We start from the raw sequence: 24,488 nt of genomic DNA, 5'->3' as shown, positions 1-24,488 counted from the left end.
ATCATTAAAAATGCAGAGTTCTGGAGCTCAGCTACAGTGACTCAGACTCAGTAGTGCTGGGGTGGGGTCCAAGGCTACGCATTTGAACAAACTCCCCGAATAATTCTGGGGTAGGTGCCCCCACCCCCAGCCCACCTAAAAAATACTGCTGTAAAGGGAATTTTTTATCTGCCTACTCATTCATTCAAAAAAACAAACCAGGGCTTCCCTGGTGGTGCAGTGGTTGAGAGTCGGCCTGCCGATGCAGGGGGTTCGTGCCCCAGTCCAGGAAGATCCCACATGCCGCGGAGCGGCTGGGCCCGTGAGCCACGGCCACTGAGCCTGCGCATCCGGAGCCTGTGCTCTGCAACGGGAGAGGCCACAACAGTGAGAGGCCCGCGTACTGCAAAAAAAAAAAAAACAGAACAAGACATGCACTGTCCTAAATGCTGTGGCTAGACTGGAGAAACAGACAGAGAAGCCCCCTGCCCACAGGGGCTTGCTGATCACTGAGAGGAGGGCCCTGAATCTCCAGACCAGCCAGCTTCTTCTCCTCAGGCGCTCCGCACAGGACCCTTCAGACCAGAGCCCACGCGCCACTTCAGCTCCTAACTTCAAACCTTCTCAGTTTCGTTTTTGGTGACCAGACCATCTGCTTAGGCCCTGAAGACTCTGTCGTGGAGGTGTAATAGGGAAGAATCTTTTGTATTCTATTACAAGTTAATCACAAAAGGGATGTTGCCTATAGGCTTAAATTATACATAATGGCCTATCTCCAGGAATCCTGCCTCCCAGGTAATGAGCATCAAGCTAAAATACCTTTGTTTGGCTCACAGGAAACATCCTGATCAGGTCCACCAGTGAATGACTGCAGGAAGGAAGAAATGAACACGTTCCCCTCTGGAGGCTGATGGGAACCAGGAAGTGTTTGACTTTACTCCCTCCCCTTCTAGTATAAAAGGAGGCTGAATTCTAACTCAGGCAAGATGGTTCCTTGGGGTATGAGTCCACCATCTCTCGGTCTGCTAGCTTTCCAAATAAAGTCGTTATTCCTTGCCGCAACAACTCGTCTCTCGATTATTGGCCTGTCGTGCAGCCAGCAGTATGACCTTAGACTCAGTAACAGAGGAGGTCCAGGCTGAAGCTGCTGGAATTCCCCAAATCCTGCAACAGCTTCTCGGAGTGACCAGCTGAAGGGTGAGTGACCAGTGTCGGCAGCCAGGATGCAGCGACAGAGCCACTGAGGGTTCTGATGGGTCACAGGGGCTGGTCAAGAGGAACCTGGCAGTGTGGACTCCCAGCTTCAAAGGCAGCATGCTAAAGACTGAATGCTCATGTCCCAGCAAATTCAGATTGGAAGCCCTAACCTCCCATATGGTGGTATTTGGAGACAGGGTCTTTGGGGGGTGATTAGGATTAGATGGGGTTGTTACGGTGAGGCCCTTACGACGACATTAGTGTCCTTGTGAGAAGATATGCCAGACAGCTCGCTCTGTCTCAGTGTTGTGTGAGGACCCAGTAAGAAGGCAGCCGTCTACAGATCAGGAAGGGGGTCCTCACCAGGACTCGATGTTCTGGCCTCTGATCTTGGAATTCCAGCCTCTGAACTATGAGAAAATGTGCCTGTTGTTTAAGCTGCCCAGTCTATGGTATTCTGCATGGCAGCCCAGCTGACTAAGACACAGTGGAAGTGCTGTCAGGCCCTCTCCTGGCTGGGATTCTCTGAATGCTCTGGAGTTCTGCCCCAGCCCTTGCCCTGCCCACTCATCTCTCTGGGCACTCCTTTAGACCCTGGGACCTTAACCTGTACCCTCCTAGCTGGCTTTAGAGTGATCTACAGGCCCCACCTGATGTTACTATTACATTGTCTGAGGACCTACCCCCTAGTTGAGCAAACAGTGCAGAGTCTTTCATTACTACCAGCTAGCATTTAGACAGAGAAAGGAGCCCCAGAAAGTGTGTGCAAGTGTGAGTTTGTGTGTGTGCATGTACATTTATGAGGATGTGAGTGTTCGTGTGGGTGGGTGTTGAGAGACTGTATACAGACCACGGCCAGGGCATATATATGTACATGAAAACAGAGCTCAGACCTTACCTCTAGCAACTGGTCCAAGAAACTGAGCAACAATCCCAGTAAGAGTGGACCCTAATTATTGCTCTGCTCCTAATTTAGGAGAAGCCAGATATGTAACGCCTAACCAGTCACTGGAACCAGTCACTAGAACTGGCTTCTAGTTCCCCATGCCAACAGCTCCCATCAGGGTGCTGAAACCTCCCCTTTTTTCCACTGTAGAGCTTTCCCACGCCTCTGCTAGACTTTGAGTTTTTGCGTAATGCAAGTGATGGTGGCCGACTCCCTTGTTGTAGCAAGCTCTCGATAAATGGCCTTTGCCATCATTTGGTTGGCCTTCCTGTATTTCCACAGCGTCCATGAGTAGGGGGTGTGCCTGTGTGTTGGACGTGGCGAGGTTGGCAGCTAGAGGGGGAAAATGGGGGCGGGTGCACTCCCTGCAAGACCTTATCACTTCTGGGCTGTTCCCTTGGAGTCCCTCTTCCTTTAGGGCTGACGAGGAGGGGCAGAAGGGAAGGGAGGAGGAATTGGATGAGAGTTGATTGTAAAAGCCAGGCTCTTGTGTGAAAGTCATAAAGAGCACCTCCAACCAGTAACGGGCTTCTCTTCCTGCCCTCCTGAGCAGGAGGGGCCTTCAGGGCACCTCCTAGGCACCCTACCTCCTTACCTCCCCTCCTCCTACCTGCGCTGAGAGCCGAAGGCAGGCACCGCTGACCTCACCCCCTGGCCCGTGTGCCTGCCATTCTCTCTGAGGCTCCCCGCTGCCTCACAGTTGTGACTGGGGCCCTGACTTCCTGCCACGAGTGTATCAGGATTTAATCTGAGGCCAGGAGGCCACTGCCAAAATGAATGGTGGGTAAAATTAGAACAAAGGTAAACAGCCCTTTACCTAGTGCACAGTCACCCTGGGATTTAACTGCAGCAAAGAGATCACAGAGGTGCCACAATTTTCTGATCAGTGATGGTGATTTTCTTCTCCTGGAGGTCAGCTTATCACTCGAAGGGTCTTAGAGTGCACAGGAGTCAAGAGAAAAGTACAGGGTGATGCAGGGTTTCTCTGCGGCTTATTTTGCACATCATTCTAAGTGAGGTAGTGTTGCCTGCTCAGAAGCAACACCGGGCACCCTTAGAGAGACTGAGACACTGGCTGGCAGGGTGTAGGCTCCACGGAGGTCTGTGCTCCAGCCGCAGACACCTGACTCTGCAAAGCCTCTAGCAAGCTGTATTTTAAAATCAAAGAAAAATCAAGGAAACCAAGGCTCACACCTTGCTATTGCCAAACACATGCCTCAAGCCTAGGATCCAAGATTGTTTTAATAGAGCGTAAATGGCAAAATGAAGAGATCTCCCAAGCCCTGGGTCTTCTCTCTGGCACACATGCGTTGCAGCGGGAGAAATGCCTGCTAGAGCCCTCAAACTTAGCACTAGAGGGTTTTGGAGCCAGTGGTCTTTTCATTTGTTCATCGATAGTCTGATTAACAGGTCTTCCTCCTTTGTTTTCAAATCGATCATCCAGTTTTGAACTCTTTTCTTCTGCTGTTTGTTCTGTATTGTCACCTAGAGCGCAAAAGCATATTTTATCAGGAATTGACTTAACTGCCAGTTTAAAATATCGAAATGCAGACTGTAAATCCATTAACACGGATTAGCACGTGAATCGTCAACCTATTTCTACAGTTAAAAACTGAGATAAGCAGTGACTAATGACAGTGAAGAGCAGCAATGCACTAAACAAAAAATTAATGGCCATGTCAGGGGCTGAAGAATCCAGTCACCTCGTGCTCTCACAGTTGTTGGATCAGTGAAGATGGTATGGACCAGAAGTTGGTGACTCACGATAGGCTACCGGCAAAGGGTTAGAGATGAGATGGGTGTCCGATGCCTCTCTCTGCCTGTCTCTCTTGGCACCATAACAAACATGATTATGAAATTCCATTCTTTTTTTGTGGTTTTTCTATAAACTTTATTTCTCAAAACGGTCTTATGATATTTGTGAGATAAACGCTCAACGTTTATGATGAAATTCCATTCTGCAGTGTTTAGGACCTAGACCTAAACCAAGGGGACTTCAATAGGACACAGAAAACCTAACCTACTCTAATTGCCCCAAACACTGCTATGAACTATCACCTCCTTCCTGTATTGTTTCAACTGGGTAAGATTTCCACCTCCATTCTAATCCAACTCAGTTCTATTTTGTTTGTTGTTAACAACCTCTGAGAAAATAGTCATTCAAGAAGGAAGAAAGGTAAAATACAGAATTTTTTCCTCCCTGAGAACATATTCTGCTTTGGAAATAGGCCCCTTAAAAGATCATTTATCTCTTACCATAGATCCAGCAATCGAGCTCCTTGGTATTTTCCCAAAGGAGTTGAAAATTTATGTCCACACAAATAGCCGTACACGGAAGCTTCTAGCAGCTTTGTTCCTAATTGCCAAAACATGGAAGCAACCTCAATGTCCTTCAGTAGGTGAATGGATAAATAAACTGTGGTCCATCCAGACAATGGAATATTATTCAGCACTAAAAAGAAATGAGCTCTCAAGCCAGGAAGAGACATGGAGGAAACTTAAATGCATTTCACTAAGTGAAAGAAGCCAGTCCGAAAAGGTTATGTACTTCATGAGTCTAACTATCTGTCATTTTGGAAAAGGCAAAACTGTGGTGACAGTAAAAAGATCAGTAGTTGTCAGCGGTGGTGGTGGTGAGGGAGGCATGAACGGGTGGAGCACAGAGGAGTTTTAGGGCAGGGAAACTACTCAGTATAATACTATAATGATGATACATATCATCACTATACCTTTGTCCAAACCCATAGCATATACAACGCCAAGGGTGAATTCTAATGTGGACTATGGACTTGGGGTGGTTATGATGTATCCATGTAAGTTCATCAATGGTAACAAATGTACCACTCTGCAGGGGGTATTGATAATGGGGGAGGCTGTGCATGTTTGGGGACTGGGGGTACATGGAAAATCTCTGTGCTTTCCTCTTAATTTTGCTGTGAACTTAAAACTGCTCTAAAAAATAAAGTCTTTATAATGAAAAAAGATAAACCAACCAAACCTAAAAAGGTGATTTCTCTCTGGAGAAGAAGAGCACACCCTTCAGGCATGGGTGTAGCATTGTCCTTTCCCTTCTGATGAGCTGTGGGGGGCCCAAGGAGGAGCATGCATGTGCCTGGCCAGAGAGAAGTGGGATGACCATCTCCTGACAGCACAGGTGTCCCTGCTGTCTGGTGTCCAATATGGTAGCCACATGGAGTTACTTAAATTTACATTAAAAAAAAATAAAAACGAACAATTCACTTCTCGCTAGCCCTATTTCGAGTACTCAGCAGCCTATGTGGCTAATGGCTACTGTATTGGACCTCTCAGATTCAGAACATTTCCATCCTGTCAGAAAGTTCTACCGGGGAGCGCTGCTCTAGACTCCAGGCAGCCCTGGAGGCTGACCTGGAGTCTGAGGATCAATAAAATCACAAATCGAGAACCGACCCCCAGTCCCAGATTCTGAATGACATCTGAGCAACGGACACTGCTTCCACGGGGACAATGTCAAAAGACGGAGGCACACGCGGGGCTGGGACAGAGAAGGGCTCGAGAGGCGTGTTAACTAAATCAGTGCTTGAAGAGCAACTTCTCTTTGGCAATTCTTGCTGGTCTGACAGGCTCCTGCCGAATTACATCACTTCCTAAAAAACAGGCAAACACCTCTGCTTCAAGTCAGCACCGACCCAAACAAGCAGGAAACAGGAAACGTTCACGTTTCTGCGGGGCTGAAACTGCGCGCAGCATCACGATGCCGGGGCGCGCGTATCCCGAGGCTCGCCGCGCCGCCCTCATCTTCGCCCTGGTCATCGCGTTCCTCCCCACCCGCCAGGCGCAGGGTAAGCACCCCTAGGCTTTCCACTCCAGGCGAGGAGGATAATGAACGCTTGTCTCGTGCCGAGGCTACAGAACTCTGCCGGGGAGGGTAACACCCGGAAAAATCTAAGCCTTCCTGTGAAAAAAGTGGAGAAAAGTCGAACTGTCTTTTTCGGGGGGAAGGAGGGAGGAGGGACTTGGCTTCGTTTGCAGCCGGCTAATCCAGCTCCAGCTCACTCACTGAATTTACGCCCTTCCCGCAGTCTTTGTTTTCTAAGATGTAATTTACCGGTCCCAGTCATTTACCGGCTTTAATGGGCATATTAAGAAAATGATCAACTCTTTGGCAGTTCCTGTAAAAGAACGTTTCAATCAGCTGAAACAGAGAAATTATGAATTTACTTTTAATAATGTGGGCTGAGAAGTCTGCTGGTTCCAAAAATTCCTGGAAAACTGGAGTATGGACATTTACTACTGGAAAGTAGACTAAAGAAACACCGTAATTAAATTAAAAAAAAAGTAAACAGGAAATTATCTGAGGAATTACCAGGCATCCACTGTAACTTATTAAGTCTTTCATCTGCTTTCCTTTGATCTTGTTACTTTGGGAGAGATTTTCTTTGTATTGATTGTGACTAATGAAGCTTTGTTTTAAAAAGTAACGTGACAAAAAAAAAAAAAAGTAATGTGACTGTAGTGAATCAAAGGTACCAGAAAAGACAAAATATTAAATCTCATAATTATGAGCTAAGAGCAGCAGTTGATTTATACCCTGACGACAAGTACAATCACCCTCCATTGCCTCTTGCAGTTGTGTGGGTTTGCCCTTGGGTAAGTAAGCTAGCTGCCTGTGGTTCCTGTCAGTGAACACTGCCTGCTGCTAGTGTAGAGCTGTACTGGGGGTGCAGCTATACTGAGTGTACAGCTGTTCTGGGGGTGCAGATGAAGAAACTGAGGTGGAGGAAGGTGAGACCCACCGACAGTCGGCTCTCCTGATTTAGACTCCAGGCTCTCCCCTCTCCCCGCAGGGGATCGACCACGCCCCCTGCCTGGACCTCTGGACCATATTCCTTTCCCTGAGGGGCGTCCCTCAGCACCCACGGGAGCAGGGCCCAGCCACCCCTCTTCACCTCTTTTAACTCTCACAGCCACCACACTTGCCTCAAACACACTCCCGAGAATGACATTTAACCTGCCTGAGTAGTTTCTTGAGCATCTGAAAATGATTGACTCAAAGTGTCTACAATTCAGGAGATGCAAAGGACTCAGTGAAAGGTGTCCCTCTGAGACCCCTATCTGAGCAGTGACTCTTCCCCTGAAAGAGCTCCGGTGGCTCCTCATTTATGGCCCCTGGCCTCTCACTGCAACCTCCTTTCCACGGTATCTCCTTCTGTCTCCCTTCTGCTCCCCAGCTGCAGCCCCTCAGTCACGGTACAGAGTGTATGCTCCAGGCCTCTGGGGCTCTGGCCACAAGTGATGACAAGTTCCATTTTTTTCTACTGAATGAATGCCTTATGCCTATGCCTATGCTCAGACTGAATGTTACCTTTTCTTTGGTGTCTCTCTCACTGCCCCTTCCCTGGCACGCTGCCTGTTATGCCCCCAGAGACCTAAACTTCTGTAAACCCAGCTAACCACCTGGAATCATAACTGTGTCTGTGTCCATGCCTCCCACCAGGCTGTGAGCACCTCCAGGGAAAAGAAAATCCCCTTTTGTTCATCTTTGATTTCCCCAAATCTTGTAAGGGGTCAACATAAATGAGAAACTCAGTTATTCTTGATAAATACTAAAATCATCCTAGAATGGGTATGAGATTGATCACTAAAGACTGATGAGCTCCTGAGAGCAGGTAGTGTTAGGATGTCAGGAGAAGTGGAAGGTGAAAAGCTGCATTTCAGGGGAGCACAGGGATTATCTGAATCATCCCACACACTCACCTGTCTCCATTCCCAGTGCCTGAAAATGCAAAACTGCCCACTTGCAAGCAGCTGTATAATCAAAGCTTATTACTTTGAGATTAGCCAAGGGAAAGGCTGTTCTAAATTAAGGACTGAATATATATTGTAAAATTAAATAAGGTATATCCTTTTGAGCTAATGGTGCCTGAGACTTTAGGACGTGAGTTCGTTTAAAGGTGTCACAGTTGTATCTATTTCTTAGAATCCTTCAAAAAATACCTTGGAGGTATTTGGTAAAAGAATCCGATCTACTGAACAGCCTGATTCTCCTTTGCAGGCATAATCCAGGTTTATCTCAAGTCAAGCCTTTATTAACCACAAATAGGCAACATTATTTAATAACTGCAGTTACCTGAGACCAGCATCATTACGGTTGAGTCAGCATCATTTTTGCTTTATGTAGATAGAGAGTGTGGTGCAGAACTGATTACTATCACAAGTGAAATAATCCACTTAGAAGTGAGAGAAATGAGAAAATAGCTTTTCTGGGATTTTGACAAAACAGATGAGAATAATTAAAGAAAAGCTCTGAGCCTAGGTATCTTGGCCAGTGTAGGATGCTAAGAAAGTTCAGACTCAAGGCAACATTCTGCCCGTGGAATGAAGGGCCACCTCGTTCCTTACCCTGTGCCCTCTCAATGTCAGCTTAACACTATCAGAAAGCTAAAAGCAACTTCCAGATACCAAAAGCACGGGATTTATTAGCTGCTAAAAGCAGAACGGTCTGTAGAAAAAAGAGCAAAAAGTCACAAGGCAGAAATAAGTCCTCTGTAACTGTTTTGGTGACCAGAGCTAAACATGGAATTTGACAGAGAGGACTAGGAGATTTTTCTGGGCTGTTTCAGAACAGTAAGGATCATATAATTATTGGACGAACCTTCAGAAGGAGAGAAAGAAGAGAAGAAAATATGGGTTGCAAAGATGAAACTGCACTTTCTGATACTGTTCTTATTTCAGTGAATGTGACTGCCATCTGCTATTTCCTGGGACAGTCCCAATTTCAAGTAGTAAAAATGATGATGGCCAACATACATACTGCTCAGTATATGCCTGTTCTGAACACAGGACCAACTCATTCAATTCTCATAACAAACCTTATACAGTGGCTACTATTATTCCTATTTTACAGATGAGAAAACAGGCACAGAGGGGTTAACTGACTTGCCCAAGGTCACACAGCTAAGTAGTGGATCTAAGTAAGATTCAGCCTCAGGAGTCCACGCTCTAACAATACACTGTATTACCTCTGGGTTTTCAGGCTCTGCCAGGCTATGTGTCTAGTTTTAGGTTTGGAAAAGTATGTCTCTGGTGCCTTCCTGACTGTGTAGGTGTATCATACAAACTCTTGGCTGGGCGGTAAGTTTATCACATGTTCATAAAGGAGCTGTATTTGTTTGATTGGGTCAGAGACTGGCTGACGGGAAAAGGGATAGTGGAGTTGGGTTAAACTTCGGCCTGTGGAGGGGAAGGGAGAGGCTGAAAGGTACAGAGTGAGCAACAGAGAATCTGGGGATTAGCACAGTTAAGACCAGAAGCAGGAAAAACAGAATGTTGAAGTCACTGGGTAAGAGGCTTTGGGGTGTGGGAACCAGGGAGAGAAAGCCCAGCCCTCTGTCAGGCAGAGTCACTGCCGTGGGAGAGCCCTGCTAAGAACTGACCCCAAGGACCAAACAGCCCTCAGGGGCAAAGAGAAAAGAAGAAAAACAAACAAGCAGAGAGGGTTTTATTAAGGCTTAAAGTTCTTCTGTGTCTAAAAGGCTGACCCAGGAAACCAGGAGAGGGCAGGACTTTGTCTGGGATAGGCTCAGTTCTGTAAAGAAACAGTGCAACCTGCAATTTGCCTACCTGTGTATATAGTTTGCACCACCCTCAACTGTTGGCAAAGATGTGGAGAAACAGGAACCAGGCACCGCCCGTGGGAGGGCAGATCAGTGCAGTCCTCTAGTGTCTCCTGCGGCTGAACCCATGCATTGGGCTTTGAATTTAAGTAACCATATTTTCCATTTCTAGAAAATCCTAGAATATTGTACAATATATAGAGAGAGTCTTGGTTTTATTTTTCCTTATTTATTCCTTCTTTTATGTCTTTAAACATACTATTCACTATTTGATAATTTTTATCTGAAGTTTATGTAGATCAGATCTTGTTGCTTCTTGTATCTGTCACCTCCCATCATGATGAAAATCTTGGGGGAATTAGGGCAAAACCCAGCCCACAGAGCTTGGCCCACCCTATTTAACAGAACCCCAGATTTTCTGATCCTGTCACCAAGCTACTGTAAATACTTTCCCAGGGCAGCCTCAGTCCTGTCACCACAAAATAGCGTTTGGAAGAAACTCAGATAGGGGTGTGCTCTGGGCTCGAGGAGAGCGGGTGCTTGGACCTCAGGCTTAAACCCCAGCCTAGGGTTGGGGAGAGGGAGACCTCAGGGATCAGCCTCCAAGAGCTGTGTGAGGTACCAAAACCTCATTAGAGGTGCAGGCCAGCAGAGGCAAGCCGGTAACCAGAAGCAGGTGACCAAAGAGACCAAAGAAAGTGACTGCCAAGGAGAAAAAGTAGACAAAAACAAATTCAAAACAAGGCCATGGGTCAGGGGTCCACAGTGTCAGGATGATGGTGAGGTCAGCCTGGGGGAAGTGGAGCTGACTTTGAACTTTGCCAGAATCATTGCAGCTGCTTTTCTTTTTCCTTTCTTTCTTTTTTAAAGCCATGAACTGGTGTTTTAGCTTTCACTTTTGACCCTGTAGGTAGACAGGAACGCCTGAGAGTACTATATAGCTTCTCATATCCTGTGGGATTTGGGCAAGTCCCCATAGGTGGGTAGGTATGGCTCTGAATTTAAATTTCCTCTACAAGTTTTTTTTTTCTTTCTCCATATTTTCTGGGCTCTTGGGATTTCCTTGCTTTTTTGTTATTTCTTTATACATTCAAGAAGTTGTTTCTTCTATTTCATCCAGTATTTCTAGGTGCTGCATACTGGGCGAATTTTTCAGGTTACTAACTATATGAGGTTATCGGAAAAGGAATTTTTTTCGATTCAACCATTCTGGAGGACAATCGGGAAATATTTAGTCAACTGGAGATATTCATACCCTACAACTACAACAGTTCACTGTCAGATCACTCACAAATGTACGACCTCAAAGAGTCATGGCCAAGGATGTGGATTGTAGCATTGTTTGTAAAAATAGAAACAATCTAAATATCTATTAACAAAAGAAAAATACATGAAACTTGGTATAGTCACAGAATGAGATATCATAGAGCAGGTAAACTTAATGAACTACAGCCAAATGTATTAAGATAAATGAGTCTCAAATGTAATGTTGACAAAAACCAGTGGAAGATTAATAATTACAGAATAATTACAGAATAATTACAGAATAATTACATTTATTTAAAGTTTTTAAAACACTCCAAATTCTGCTTCTATTGCTTAGGGACACGGGTGTATTTGGAAAGTGTGGGACTGATCCGTGTTAATTGAGGAGAGCCGGTAACTTGAAAGAGATTGGGGGAAGGAGGGCTTCAGCTGTGTTTACAATGTTATGTTTCTTTCAGAAAAATACATGGTGGTCCAGGGTCAGCAAACCAAGAATCATGGGCCAAACTCAGCCAGCTTCCTGCTTTTTTCCAACGCTTGAGCTAAGAATGGTTTTTATATTTTTAATGGTTATATAAAAACAGATAATAGCCTGTATTTTGCCTCTTGGCCCACAAGCTCTAAAACAGTTACTCTCTGGCCTGTTAGGAAAAAGTTTGCCAACCTCTGCTCTAGTCATTATGGGGAAATAGAAGATAATTAGGGTTGGTCCCCTGTCATTTGTTACATTCGTCTCTATTCCCTTTGGTAGGTATACATTCATAATGAAAAGTGAGAGAGCCTGTGGGCTCCTTTCCAGCTCTCCTGAGTCTCCGCGAGCCCTCCTCCCTCTTTCTTTTCTATAACTCCCAGTCTCTTTGAAAGACAGCCAACACATCTTCATTTTCACTCTCCGTTCACTTCTCAACCCCCTGCGATCTGGCTGCCATGTCAAGCACCGCACTCAAATTGCTCTGTCTGGGTCACCGGTGCCTTCTAATAGCCGAACCCAAAGGACCCATTTCCATCTTTATCTTCTGTTTTTCTCTGTAGCACTTAACATAATCAATTATTGAAACCCTCCTCTTCCTTGGGTCTTATGAGGCCATTTTCTTCTTGGTCTCCTAGGACTCTGATTGTTCCTTTCCCGTTTGGAGTTATGAATCTTTCTCTCCCACCTGTTCCTTTTGTATTTATCTTTTCTTTTCTCACTCCTTACATCATCTCAGGGTCGTGACACACTTTCATCATTTTTATCTCCCTCCTGGGCTGATGGTTCCCCAGATCACTCCAATCAGGGATGTCTGTTTAGCTCCAGCCCTACATATTCATCATCTGTCTTCCTTGGAGACGTCCCAGGAGCCCTGGGCTCAGCTTGGCCAAAACGGAACTCTTTCTCTGCTCCCTACTGGTTTAGGCCCTTCTTAGCTCTCACCTAGGTTACTTCATTAACTTCTTAACTAGTCTCTTTGCCTTTAGTCTCTTCTCCAACCCAATTTCACATAACCTCCAGAGTGATGGTTCTCTAACAAAACTGTGATTATTTTTCTCTTGTTTTCACCCCTTCAGTGGTTTTTCATTTCCTTCGGATAGATTCCAGCCCCCTCAGCCTCATTAAGAGGCCCCGTGTAAGCTTGTGCTGTGTTCCTTTCCTACTAGACACTTCCCGCCATGCATCCTATGATATAAGTACTTGAATGTGCCAACCTCTGTCGGGCCACGGAGCTTTCTATAGCTGTGCTTCAGCTGCAGTGCCTTCCTTGCCATCGTTGCTTGACGAACTCCTGAGATTCAACTCAGTGGTCACCTCCTCTGGGAAGTTCTCCTGAATCCTCCACCCCGGATGCAATGAATGCCTTCCCCTCCCATATCCTCGTGATGCTCTGTGCCCAAACATATTATGGCTTTTATGAAACTGTAATGTAATTATTGATTTGTATGCCATTGTCCCTATTTACCAGTCACTTCCCAGGGAGGTTGGGGCCTGGTCTCATTCACCCTTACGTCTCTAGAATAGTTCCTGGTACATGACAGGCACACAACTCACTGACTAAAGGAATGAATGACATGAAATTTATTCTATAGCCCAAGACTTACTTGTGTTTGTGACAAAATTATAATCATTTCAATAATGCAATGAAACTGTGGTGATACCTGGATAAATGTGACTTTTCGTTAATCCAGTTTTATTTTGTTCTGAAATGTTAAAAGTCTCCCAAATCATTTTGTGTGTGAATAGTTCAGTTCTGGCTCCTCAAACCAAACAGGGAACAGCTATAGCTCCCTCTTCTGTAGAGAAAGCTACGTGGCTGTACCTATGAGTAGTTCCGAGAGAGCCTTCTGTCCATCTCCCTCTCAGAATATAGAGGAAGTTCAGACCCAGTAGATAGGCATTGAGCAGCATGACAATTTGCAGAAAAGCCAGGTAGTTACAGACATTTTGGGGAAGTACTTTTTTTTTTTTTTTACATATTTATTTTTGTATTTATTTATTTGGCCGTGCCCCGCGGCATGCTGGATCTTAGTTCCCCGACCAGGGATCCAACATGTGCCCCCTGCAATGGAAGCACAGAGTCCTTACCACTGAACCACCAGGGAAGTCCCTGGGGAAGTATTTTTGAAAAAAAAAAAAGGGGAATATTAGTTTCATAGACATGAAATTTCAAGCCAGTAAGAGCTGATTTGAAAACTTGAAAAAAAAGTTATGTAACATAAAAAGAATAGAAAAGTCTGCCTCTGGTGCCTAAGACAGCATAGAAGCGTTTCCTGAGAAATTAGAGGAGGTGGTTGGAAAGGAGAGCTATCCACCCCAGCAGGATCTCATGGGTTGTGGTGTTTTGCGTTTGCTTCCTTAAAACAAAACCAGCGAATCTAGTTTTTTTGGTGCAATCTGAATTTTTTTCTATGTTTCTTTATTTTATATGAATTAAAACAATCTTTATTATTTCTTATTTCCCCACCCCATTGTGGCATTCAGAAACAGGAGTCTACTTGTTAGGAGGGTTTGTTGACATTTTTTCCCCCGGACAACACTGTTTATTAATTTTAACATCTATTTATTCTTTTCTAAAGATTATGCTTATTTATTTTTCTATGATTCAGATGGCCAGATTTAGCAAATAATATAAAACACTCAGATACATGTAAATTTCCAATAAACAAAAAATTTTTAGTATAACTATTGTACATCCCATGCAATTTAATGTGAGTATACATAAAATATTGCATGGGACACATTTATAGTAAAACATTATTTGTTGTTTACCTGATATTCAAATTTAACAGGTGTCCTGTATTTTATCTAGTAACTCTATTTATGATTATGATGATGTTTTGGCAGGCAAAGACCATTGCTGTATTGGTGCATCACGAAGACCAGAGACATTTTGGCTATGTAGCCAGTTAACAAATATTAGAATATCTAAGTTGAGTCCTAGATCAGTCATTCAAATAACAAGGAATTATCACTAAAAAATAAACAAACAAACAAACCAACCCCTGGTGATTAAGTAGACTAAAACTAGGAATCCAAGAGTGGATCAACTTTAGAGAATCTATTCATGTAATTTGTCACATCAAAAACTAAATGAGAGGGACTTCCATGGTGGCGCAGTGGTTAAGCATCCGCCTGCCAATGCAGGGGACACGGGTTCGATCCCTGGTCCGGGAAGGTCCCATGTGCCACAGAGCAGCTGAGCCTGTGCCCCACAACTACTGAAGTCCATGCGCCTAGAGCCCGTGCTCCGCAACAAGGAAAGCCACTGCAATGAGAAGCCCACACACTGCAACCAAGAGTAGCCCCCGCTCAGCTCACCGCAACTAGAGAAAGCCCATGCGCAGCAACCAAGACCCAACACAGACAAAAATAAAATAAATAACTAAATTTTTAAAAAACTAAATGGGAAAAAAGTCATGGGATTGTATTAATAAATGCAGGAAAGAGGTTGACAAAAGAGAGTGAGAATAGCCCAGAAGCTAGCTCAAGCTGCGATACTGAAATTCTGAGGACTTAGATGGATGGGCAAGGATCTTGGATGCAAGGGCAGGACTGATTCTCTTTGGAGGTAAACTAGGATCACAAGCCAGGCCAGCCTTAGAGACCTGCTAAGTGGCTTTGCTGACCCTAGAAAATCCCATCCACCGTTTTCTCCGCTCAGATGCCACTTGGAAGACCTCACGAACTTGATTCCTTCTTGAGCCTCCTGTAAGAAAACTTCCAACAGCAAACACACTCTGGCCCTCTGCTGCCCCAAAGGCTGGCACGGAGAACTTTTGGTTATACCCTCCCCCCTTCCCTCCTGCAGCTCCTGGGCCCCCACATCTCCTTCCCCTGCCTTCCTCTTCTCTGATGATCACAAGCATGCAGCTACCATTTAGGTTTTGGTTTGTCTCTCCTGCAGTGGCTTCTGGTAACACTGAGCTTGTGCTGACCTGAGCAAGGAGGCCAGGCCAGCACAGAGACCTGTGTGACCTGCACCAGAGTTCCCCTCATTTATCCACCCAGAGGGAGGCTGACACAGCAGCCAGGGAGGGCAGGGCAGGTCGAGGAACATTTGTTTTCACGTTACTCTTTTCCATTGTAATTTTGAAATTGGCTTCAAAAGAGAGGTAGAAATATAATAAAAGTAGTAATTATCATTACTAACCTGAATACTTTTCTATCACTTAATAATCTTTCTTTTTTTCATTGTAAAGAATTTTTCACACTACTGTATATAAAATAATCAACAAGGACCTACTGTATAGCACAGGGAACTGTACTCAATACTCTGTAATAACCTATGTGGGAAAAGAATCTGAAAAAGAATAGATATATGTGTATGTATAACTGAACCACTTTGCTCTACACCTAAAACTAACACAACACTGTAAATCAACTATACTCCAATATAAAATAAAAATTTAAAACAATAAAGTACTTTTGTATCTATCATCCCACTGATGGTAGGAAGAGATTTTAAATGTTAAAAGTGTACTCTGTGTCATAAAAATATATACATTTCTTAAAACTGCCAGGTACTGACAGGCCAGGATAGGATTCCAGTGTTTGAAAAGGTACTCAGATGGCCAAAAATGCAGCTGGAGAGGTGAGTAACTTCAAACCAGAGACAGCCTTAGGGTCTGGGCAAGTCTGCTTCAAAACAAGGAAGCTTTCTCTGAAAAAGACACCAAATAAAAAGTATAAAATGAAAAATGCATCTGAGCATGTGGGCCTCCATGGTGGGACATGTTTTCCTTTCTTCTCTTTTTTTTTAATGTTATTGGAGCATAGTTGATTTAAAATGTTGTGTCAATTTCAGGTGTACAGCAAAGTGATTCAGTTATACATAAACATATATCCAGTCTTTTTAAGATTCTTTTCCCATATGTGTTATTACAGAGTACTGAGTAGAGTTCCCTGTGCTCTACAGTAGGTCCTTGTTGGTTATCTACTTCATATATAGTAGTGTGTGTATGTTAATCCCAAACTCCTGATTTCTCCCTCCCCACCACGTTTCCCCTTTGGTAACCATAAGTTTGTTTTCAATATCTGTACGTCTGTTTCTGTTTTGTAAATAAGTTCGTTTGTATCATTTTTAAAAATTAGATTCCACGTATGAGTGATATCATATGACAGGCGTGTTGTAATCTGATAGTAAATTGCAATTGCAGGGTGCTTCTCAAGGCAATGGGGTAAAACACAATGGTGCTTCACGGGTGCTTCCCAGAGCAGACTATTGTATGAAAGCCTTTTATCAGATGACCCTGCTCAAAATAAGCAAAAGAGGCATTTCTTAATGATCTCTCTACATGAGGCATTGTCACCTTTCGTCATCTGATGGCTGAAGAGAAAGGGTGTACGAAACACAGACACCACTTTACCTAGACTGCCCTTCGGTGCTTACAATCTGCCACTAACCTTCGCTGATTTTGCACTGAGCCTGTTCACCCAACGATTTATAATGTCAGGAAAAAAACATACTAAGTGAACATATTCACTTAATAAAGATGGTCAGATGCCTAGTACAACAGAGCTTACAGAGGAAATAACAGTCCACCCCCACTAGTCCTGCACCCCAGAGAGAGTTCAGGTGCCTGGACTATACACGTGAGGAACCCTGTGACACACCTGATTCCAAAACCAAAACCAAAACCAGCAAACAAAAAGAAAACCCAAAAAGCTAGAAACGTGAAATTTCATCATTAGAGAGTCTTATCTTTTCACTAAACAATTCCTCTCATTTCCCAGTGTTTTCTTTAAAATTCAGATAAGTTTTTGAGACAACCACCGTAGATCTCTTTTCTCTCTGTGACTAAGAACACACTGTGTGTGTTCCTGGAAGGGGGTTAGGTTGATTGAGGGAGGAGGATATCAGTCTCTTGATAAAAAGGCGAGAGGCCTGTCTACCACTTTACCTCCGACTCATCTGGCCTTTTTCCTAAATAGCTGTTCAGTGAACAGCAACCATACAGCAGACACGGTTCCCGGGGCTGGAGATAGATACAGAGCAGAACAAAGGAGGACACAGACAATAAGCAAATAGTACAAGGAGGAAATCATTTCAGGTAATTAACAGCTCATAGTACTGTTTCAAAACCAAGTAAACTAGAGAAAGGGCAGAACCCTTCAGAGCTCCCCCTGTGCCTTATGCAGGATGGTGTCCCAGTGGCACCGTCTGGTCCACGCCAGCACCCCAGCACCGAGGAGGTGGTCCATCCACTCAGCGTTAGTACCCCCTGCATCAGCACAGTCATCCTCCTGCAGCCCAGCTTGGGCCTGGGGAGTCTGGTTTGTTTGTTCCTGTTGTATTCCCGTTTTACCCCTGGCCACATCACAGTCAGATGTCACAGATACTGAACAACTGATTTTTGTAAAAAGATGTCAGGGCTTCCCTGGTGGCGCAGTGGTTGAGAGTCCGCCTGCCGATGCAGGGGACCGGGTTCGTGCCCCGGTCCGGGAAGATCCCACATGCTGCGGAGCGGCTGGGCCCGTGAGCCATGGCCGCTGAGCCTGCGCGTCCGGAGCCTGTGCTCTGCAACGGGAGAGGCCACAACAGTGAGAGGCCCGCGTACCGCAAAAAAAAAATGTCAGAGTTGAAGAGATAGACTGCTTGACAGGTACATGCACCTATTTTTGTTGTTGTTAAAGTATAGTTGATTTACATTATTATATTAGTTTCAGGTGTACAGCATAATGATTCAGTAATTTTATAGATTATTCTCCATTACAAGTTATTACAAGATAATGGCTATAGTTCCCCATGTTGTACAATATATCTTTGCTGTTTATCTATTTTATACATAATGGTTTTCATCTCTTAGTCCCATATCCCTAATTTGCCCCTCCCCCCTTCCTTCTCCTCGCTGGTAACCACTAGTTTGTTTTCTGTATCTGTGAGTCTATTTCTGTTTTTCATATAGATTCATTTGTATTACTTTTTAGATTCCACATATAAGTGATCTCATACAGTATTTGTCTTTGTCTGACTTATATTCACTAAGCATAATATTGCCTAGGTGATTCCATGTTGCTGCAAATGGCAGAATTTCATTCTCTTTTATGGCTGAGTAGTATTCCATTGTATATATTGGGTGGGCCAAAAACTGCCTTCAGTTTTTTAAGTAAAAATAAAAGACACATTTTTCATTTTCACCAAGAACTTTATTAAACAATGTATTCACCCTTTTGTTCCACTACTTTCTGCCATTTTTCAGGCAACTTCATAATTCCATCTTCCCAAAACTTTTTATCTTTTTGAGCAAAGAAGCGTTCCTGGTGCCTTTTACAGTCTCTCAGGGAATTGAAATTTTTTCCATTCAAAGAATTTTGTAAAGACTGAAATAAATGGAAATTCGAAGGTGCAATGTCTGATGAATAGGTGGATGAATCAGAACTTCCCAGCCAAGCTGTAACAGTTTTCACCTGGTCATCAAACAAACATGCGGTCTTGCATTACCCTGATGGAAGATTTTGCGTTTTCTGTTGACTAATTCTGGACCTTTTCATCGAGTGCTGCTTTCAGTTGGTCTAATTGGGAGTAGCACTTACTGGAATTAATCATTTGGTTTTCCAGAAGGAGTTCATTATAGAGGACTCCCTTCCAGTCCCTCTATACACACAACATCACCTTCTTTGGATGAAGATTGGCCCTTGGTGTGGTTCGTGGTGGTTCATTTCGCTTGCCCCACGATCTCTTCCGTTCCACGTTATTGTTCAGTATCCACTTTTCATCGCCCATCACAATTTGTTTTAAAAACAGAACGTTTTCATCACTTTTCAGTAGAGAATCACATGCAGAAATATGGTCAAGAAGGTTTTCTTCGCTTAACTTACGTGGAACCCAAACATCAAAGGAATTCACATAACCAAGCTGGTGCAAATGATTTTCAATGCTTGATTTGGATATTTTGAGTATATCAGCTATCTCCTACGTGGTATAACGCTGATTGTTGTTAATCATTGTTTTGATTTGATCACTATCAACTTCAGCTGGTCTACCCAACTGTGGAGCATCGTCCAGCAACAAATCTCTGGCATGAAACTTTGCAAACCACTTTTGACACGTTTGATCAGTCACAGTACTTTCTGCATACACCGCACAAATCTTATTGTGCGTTTCAGTTGCGTTTTTCCCTTTCTTGAAATAATAAAGCATAATATGCTGAAAATGTTGCTTTTTTTCTTCCATCTTCAATATTAAAATGGCTGCACAAAAATTCACCAATTTTGGTAAGTCTTTTTTAAAATGCATGCTGATATGACAGCTGTCACTATACAATCTAACAAAACTGTTTGGATTGAAGTTAAAGACAACCAAGTGCTACTGGAGCCATCTTGAGGAAAAAACTGAATGAACCTTTTGGCCCCCACAATATTTACCCCACCTTCTTTATCCATTCATCTGTTGATGGACACTTGGGCTGCTTCCCTATCTTGGCTATTGTAAATAGTGCTGCTGTGAAGATTGGGGTACATGTATCTTTTTGAATTAGGATTTTCATTTTTTCTGGATACATACCCAGGAGTGGACTTGCTGGATCATGTGGTAGTTCTATTTTTAGATTTTTTTTTTTTTTTTTTGTGGTACGCGGACCTCTCACTGTTGCGGCCTCTCCCATTGCGGAGCACAGGCTCCGGACGCGCAGGCTCAGCAGCCATGGCTCACGGGCCTAGCCACTCTGCGGCATGTGGGATCCTCCCGGACCGGGGCACGAACCCGTGTACCCTGCATCGGCAGGCGGACTCTCAACCACTGCGCCACCAGGGAAGCCCTATTTTTAGTTTTTTGAGGAACCTCCAGACTGTTTTCCACAGTGACTGTAGCAATTTACGTTCTCACCAATAGTGTAGGAGGGTTCCCTTTTCTCTACACCCTCTTCAACATTTGTTATTTGTAGACTTTTTGATGATGGCCATCTGACAGGTGTGAGGTGATATTTCATTGTGATTTTGATTTGCATTTCTCTAATAGTGATACTGAGCATCTTTTCATGTGCCTGTTGGCCATGTCTATGTCTTCTTTGGAAAAATGTCTGTTCAGGTCCTCTGCCCATTTTTGGACTGGGTTATTTGTTTTTTGATATTGAGTTGTATGAGCTGTTTATGTATTTTGGATATTAACCACTTGTCATCCATATCATTTTCAAATATTTTCTCCCATTCTGTAGGTTGTGTTTTCATTTTGTAGATGGTTTCCTTTGCTGTGCAAAAGCTTTTTGTAATTAGGTCCCATTTGTTTATTTTTGCTTTTATTTCTTTTGTATTAGGAGACAGATCTAAAAATATATTGCTACAATTTATGTCAAACAGTATTCTGCCTGTGTTCTCTCCTAGGACTTTTATGGTTTCAGGTCTTACATTTAGGTCTTTAAACCATTTTGACTTTATTTTTATATATGATGTGAGGGGATGTTTTAATTTTATTCTTTTACATGTAGCTGTCCAGTTTTCCCAGCACCATTTATTGAAGAGACTGTCTTTTCTCCATTGTATATTCCTGTCTCCTCTTAGATTAATTGACCATAGGTGCTTGGGTTTATTTCTAGGCTCTCTATTCTCTTCCACTGATCTACGTGTCTGTTTTTGTTCCAATACAATGTTTCTATTATTCTGGCTTTGTAGTATAGTCTGAAGTCTGGGAGGGTTATGCTTCCAGCTTTGTTCTTTCTCTTCAGGATTGCTTTGGCAATTCTGGGTCTTTTATGGTTCCATATGAATTGTAGGATTAGTTGTTCTAGTTCTGTGAAAAATGTCATGGGTATTTTGAGAGAGATTGCATTAAACCTGTAGATTGCTTTAGGCAGTATTGATTCTTCCAATCCAAGAGCATGGGATATCTTTCCATTTCTTTGTATCATCTTCAATTTCCTTCATCAATGTGTTATAGTTTTCAGAGTATAGGTCTTTCACCTCCTTGGTTAAGTTTATTCTGAGGTATTTTCTTCTTTCTGATGCAATTTTAAACGGCATTTTTAAAAACTTTCTCTTTCTGATAGTTCATTATTAATGTATAGAAATGTAACAGATTTCTGTATATTAATCTTGTATCCTGCAACTTTGCTGAATTCATTTATTAGTTCTAATAGTCTGGGGGTGGAGACTTTAGGGTTTTCTAAATAAAGTATCATGTGATCTTCAAATAGTGACAGTTTTACTCTTTCCTTCCAATTTCTATGCCAAAATACACCTTATTAATTTTGCTCCCAAAGGCTTCTTTCTGGGTAGGAGTCTCCAGTCATCTTTAAAGCTAATAGGACTATCTTCATGAATAACAGCAAATTAAAGTCAATTGAATTATGATTTAACTCAGTAATTTTCAACCCAGCATAAACACTTAATGGACTCATCTAGGGAGCTTTAAAAACATTCCGTTGCTCAGGGCCACAACCTCGGATGTCCTCAAGTAACTGATCTGGGCGGAGCTTAAAATACCAGATGACGCTGGTGCACAGTAAGTGCCGTGAACAGCAATAGGTATGACTGATAATTAAACACAACTCCGTGAGATTGTTTGGGCCACTCAAACCCATGGTTCTCCAGGTATGGCCCCCAGACCAGCAGCATCAGCATTTTGTTAGAAGTGAAAGTTCTTGGCCTCATCCCAGACCTGCTAAATCAGAAGCTCTGGGGGTGGCGCCCAGCCATGTGTGTGGGACGAGCCCTCCCGATGATTCTGGAGCACACCAAAGTGGGTGGACTGCTGTTTCAGACCTCCAAGCCGCTCTGCCAGCAGTGACCTTTGCTGGAGACGTGGTTTTTAACTTCCAGCACAATCTCTGTTATTAATAAGTCCCTTATTCAAACTTATTCGAATAATAAGGCACGATTGTCACAACTCTCTCTCAATATATCCCGGCCAGTGGCTCTCAGGGGTTCAAGACTTCAGTGATGATTTTTTTTTTTGCGGTACGCGGGCCTCTCACTGTTGAGGCCTCTCCCGTTGTGGAGCACAGGCTCCGGACGCGCAGGCTCAGCGGCCATGGCTCACGGGCCCAGCCGCTCTGCGGCATGTGGGATCTTCCCGGACCGGGGCACGAACCTGTGTCCCCTGCACAGGCAGGCGGACTCTCAACCACTGCGCCACCAGGGAAGCCCCTTCAGTGATGATTTTTAAACGACTGTGTTCTTGTGATAGAGTGGGCAGCTGCTGGGAGCTGGGATCCAAATCCCTGGCCTGATTCTCCTCCAGTTCACCAAGAAGGAACAGAGAGAAAGAGGGGTAGACAGGGGAGGGCCAGGAGCGGGCAGGGTCTGGAGCCCTGGTTCTCAGCCTTGGCTGTACACTGGACTCTGTAAAAGATACTGAGGCCTGGGTTCACCCCGGGTACTCGGATGTAATGGTTTGGGTGTGTGCCCTGGGCATTGGGAGGCTGGAAAGGGCCCCAGGTGACTCTAATGTACGACCAAGGCTGAAAAGCACTGGAGGACTTCTTGGTTTGGTTTGATCTCTTCCTTTTAACATGAATCTCTTTGCTGTAGACAGAGGTACGGGGGAATGGAAAGTGGGCAGGCTTCTTGGGTTTGGTTTCTTGAGCATCTTGAAATCCATATTAAATCCAGTTTCTCCACCGAGCAGGACAGCATTTGAATACCTGACGCCTGCCGTGTTTTCTTCGTTTCACTACCTGAATTATAAGATAGTTTCAACAATCTGTGTATGGAGTCGACATAACAAGTGAAAGAATGGGGCGTCTGATTGAGGTCTAACATGCTTCCCGATATTCTGAGTTTAATAACATTTTCTCCTCATTGTTTTATTTTACATTGTAATATCAGTGTGGCAGTCTTGCAGTTGCTATATAAGACTTTTATTTTAACTTTAAGAACTAGAGCTTGGTCGCACATTTGTTCCATTTTCAAAAGGAGAAGTCAGCTAGTTTGCTTCATCGAGAAACAGAGTCACGTCCACTGGGGGACGATGCTCGGAGTGGTGACAAAGGGGCGAGGTGCCCACCCGGTTGCTGGGCTGCCAGGCTCACCTCAAGCATTTTCCCTCTTTTCCCACTTATGAGGATCCCTCCCAGGGTCCCCACCAGATGTGTGAAATACGCATCCCAGCTGTGTTTGCATGGATATTGTCAATAGTCGTTTCTAAGTGACTCTCTACACTGTGCGGTTAATTATCTGGCCATTTTAGGATTTTAGGATTAAAAGTAAAGGGAAGTATTGCAGCTTAATTTCATCGCTCACACGACCACTCCCATTATCTGCTACTAATGCTCCATTATCTGAGCAGAGAGAGAGAGAGTGAAAGGGAGAATCCCGGGAGGTTTGTACTGGGGTCACTGGAGAGAGCGTGACTAAGGCCCCTGGAGGGAAGAGGGGTCCCGGCAGACCCGCCCTCAAGCCCCTACACCAGTGCAGGCGGGGTTCAAAGCCACGCCCGCTGCCCTTCACACAGCCCTTCTGCTGTCGACAACGGTCCTCCTTCTTTCTTCTGCTTCTTCTCTTGTGCACTTCGCTGGCTGCCTCCCATCTCTCCACTCTCACGCTTGGTCCTCTTTCTATTTCTGCAGCTTCTTCAGTTTTACCACCCCCCAACCCCTGGCTGCACCCCTTTTTCCATGAAATATGTCCACATTTAGATAAGAAGACAAAATGAAGAAGTTATACCGGAAAGATTAGTCTCCTGGGCAACAGAGAACAGATCAGTCTAGAGATGGGGAAACAGAGTGGGCAGAGGACGGAGGAAATAGCAAACTACCAACACCAGGCATGAGCGTGGGCCTTTGTGGAACACACAGCATTTTCACAGCTGGGACTCCTGTCCCCCTGGCGACTCACTCCTGGTTAGAGAGGCCGGTCCCGCCCTGGTTTTCCGGCTCCCCCTTTGATGACATTTGATGCTCTTGGCACAGGCCCTTGGGCTGATCCCCAACATTTTCAACTTTTCCATCACAGACCCTCTGCGTACCCAGCCCTTCTCCAACTCAGTTTCTGCCGATTCTCATTGCGCAGGGACTGGCTGGAGTTGTCTTGGAGCAGTTGTGAGGGCAGAACCCCCCAAGAGCAGTTCGGTGCTGCACCCAACCTCCTCTCCCTAGTC

General features: G+C 44.3%; 1 protein-coding gene across 1 annotated transcript in view; it reads left to right on the top strand.

Moving 5' to 3' along the window:
- Positions 1-5,855: 5,855 nt before the first annotated feature.
- TMEM154 (transmembrane protein 154) overlaps positions 5,856-24,488 on the top strand; it is a 43,184-nt gene continuing 24,551 nt past the window's right edge. The window contains exon 1 of the mRNA XM_065878188.1: positions 5,856-5,943. Coding sequence (XP_065734260.1) covers positions 5,856-5,943 — 88 coding nt within the window. The remainder of the gene's footprint in view (positions 5,944-24,488) is intronic.

The sequence above is a fragment of the Phocoena phocoena genome, chromosome 5 (assembly GCF_963924675.1).
Source record: "Phocoena phocoena chromosome 5, mPhoPho1.1, whole genome shotgun sequence".
NCBI lineage: Eukaryota > Metazoa > Chordata > Mammalia > Artiodactyla > Phocoenidae > Phocoena > Phocoena phocoena.
Note: the sequence above shows the minus strand (reverse complement) of the source record. Positions and strands in the feature narration are given on the sequence as shown.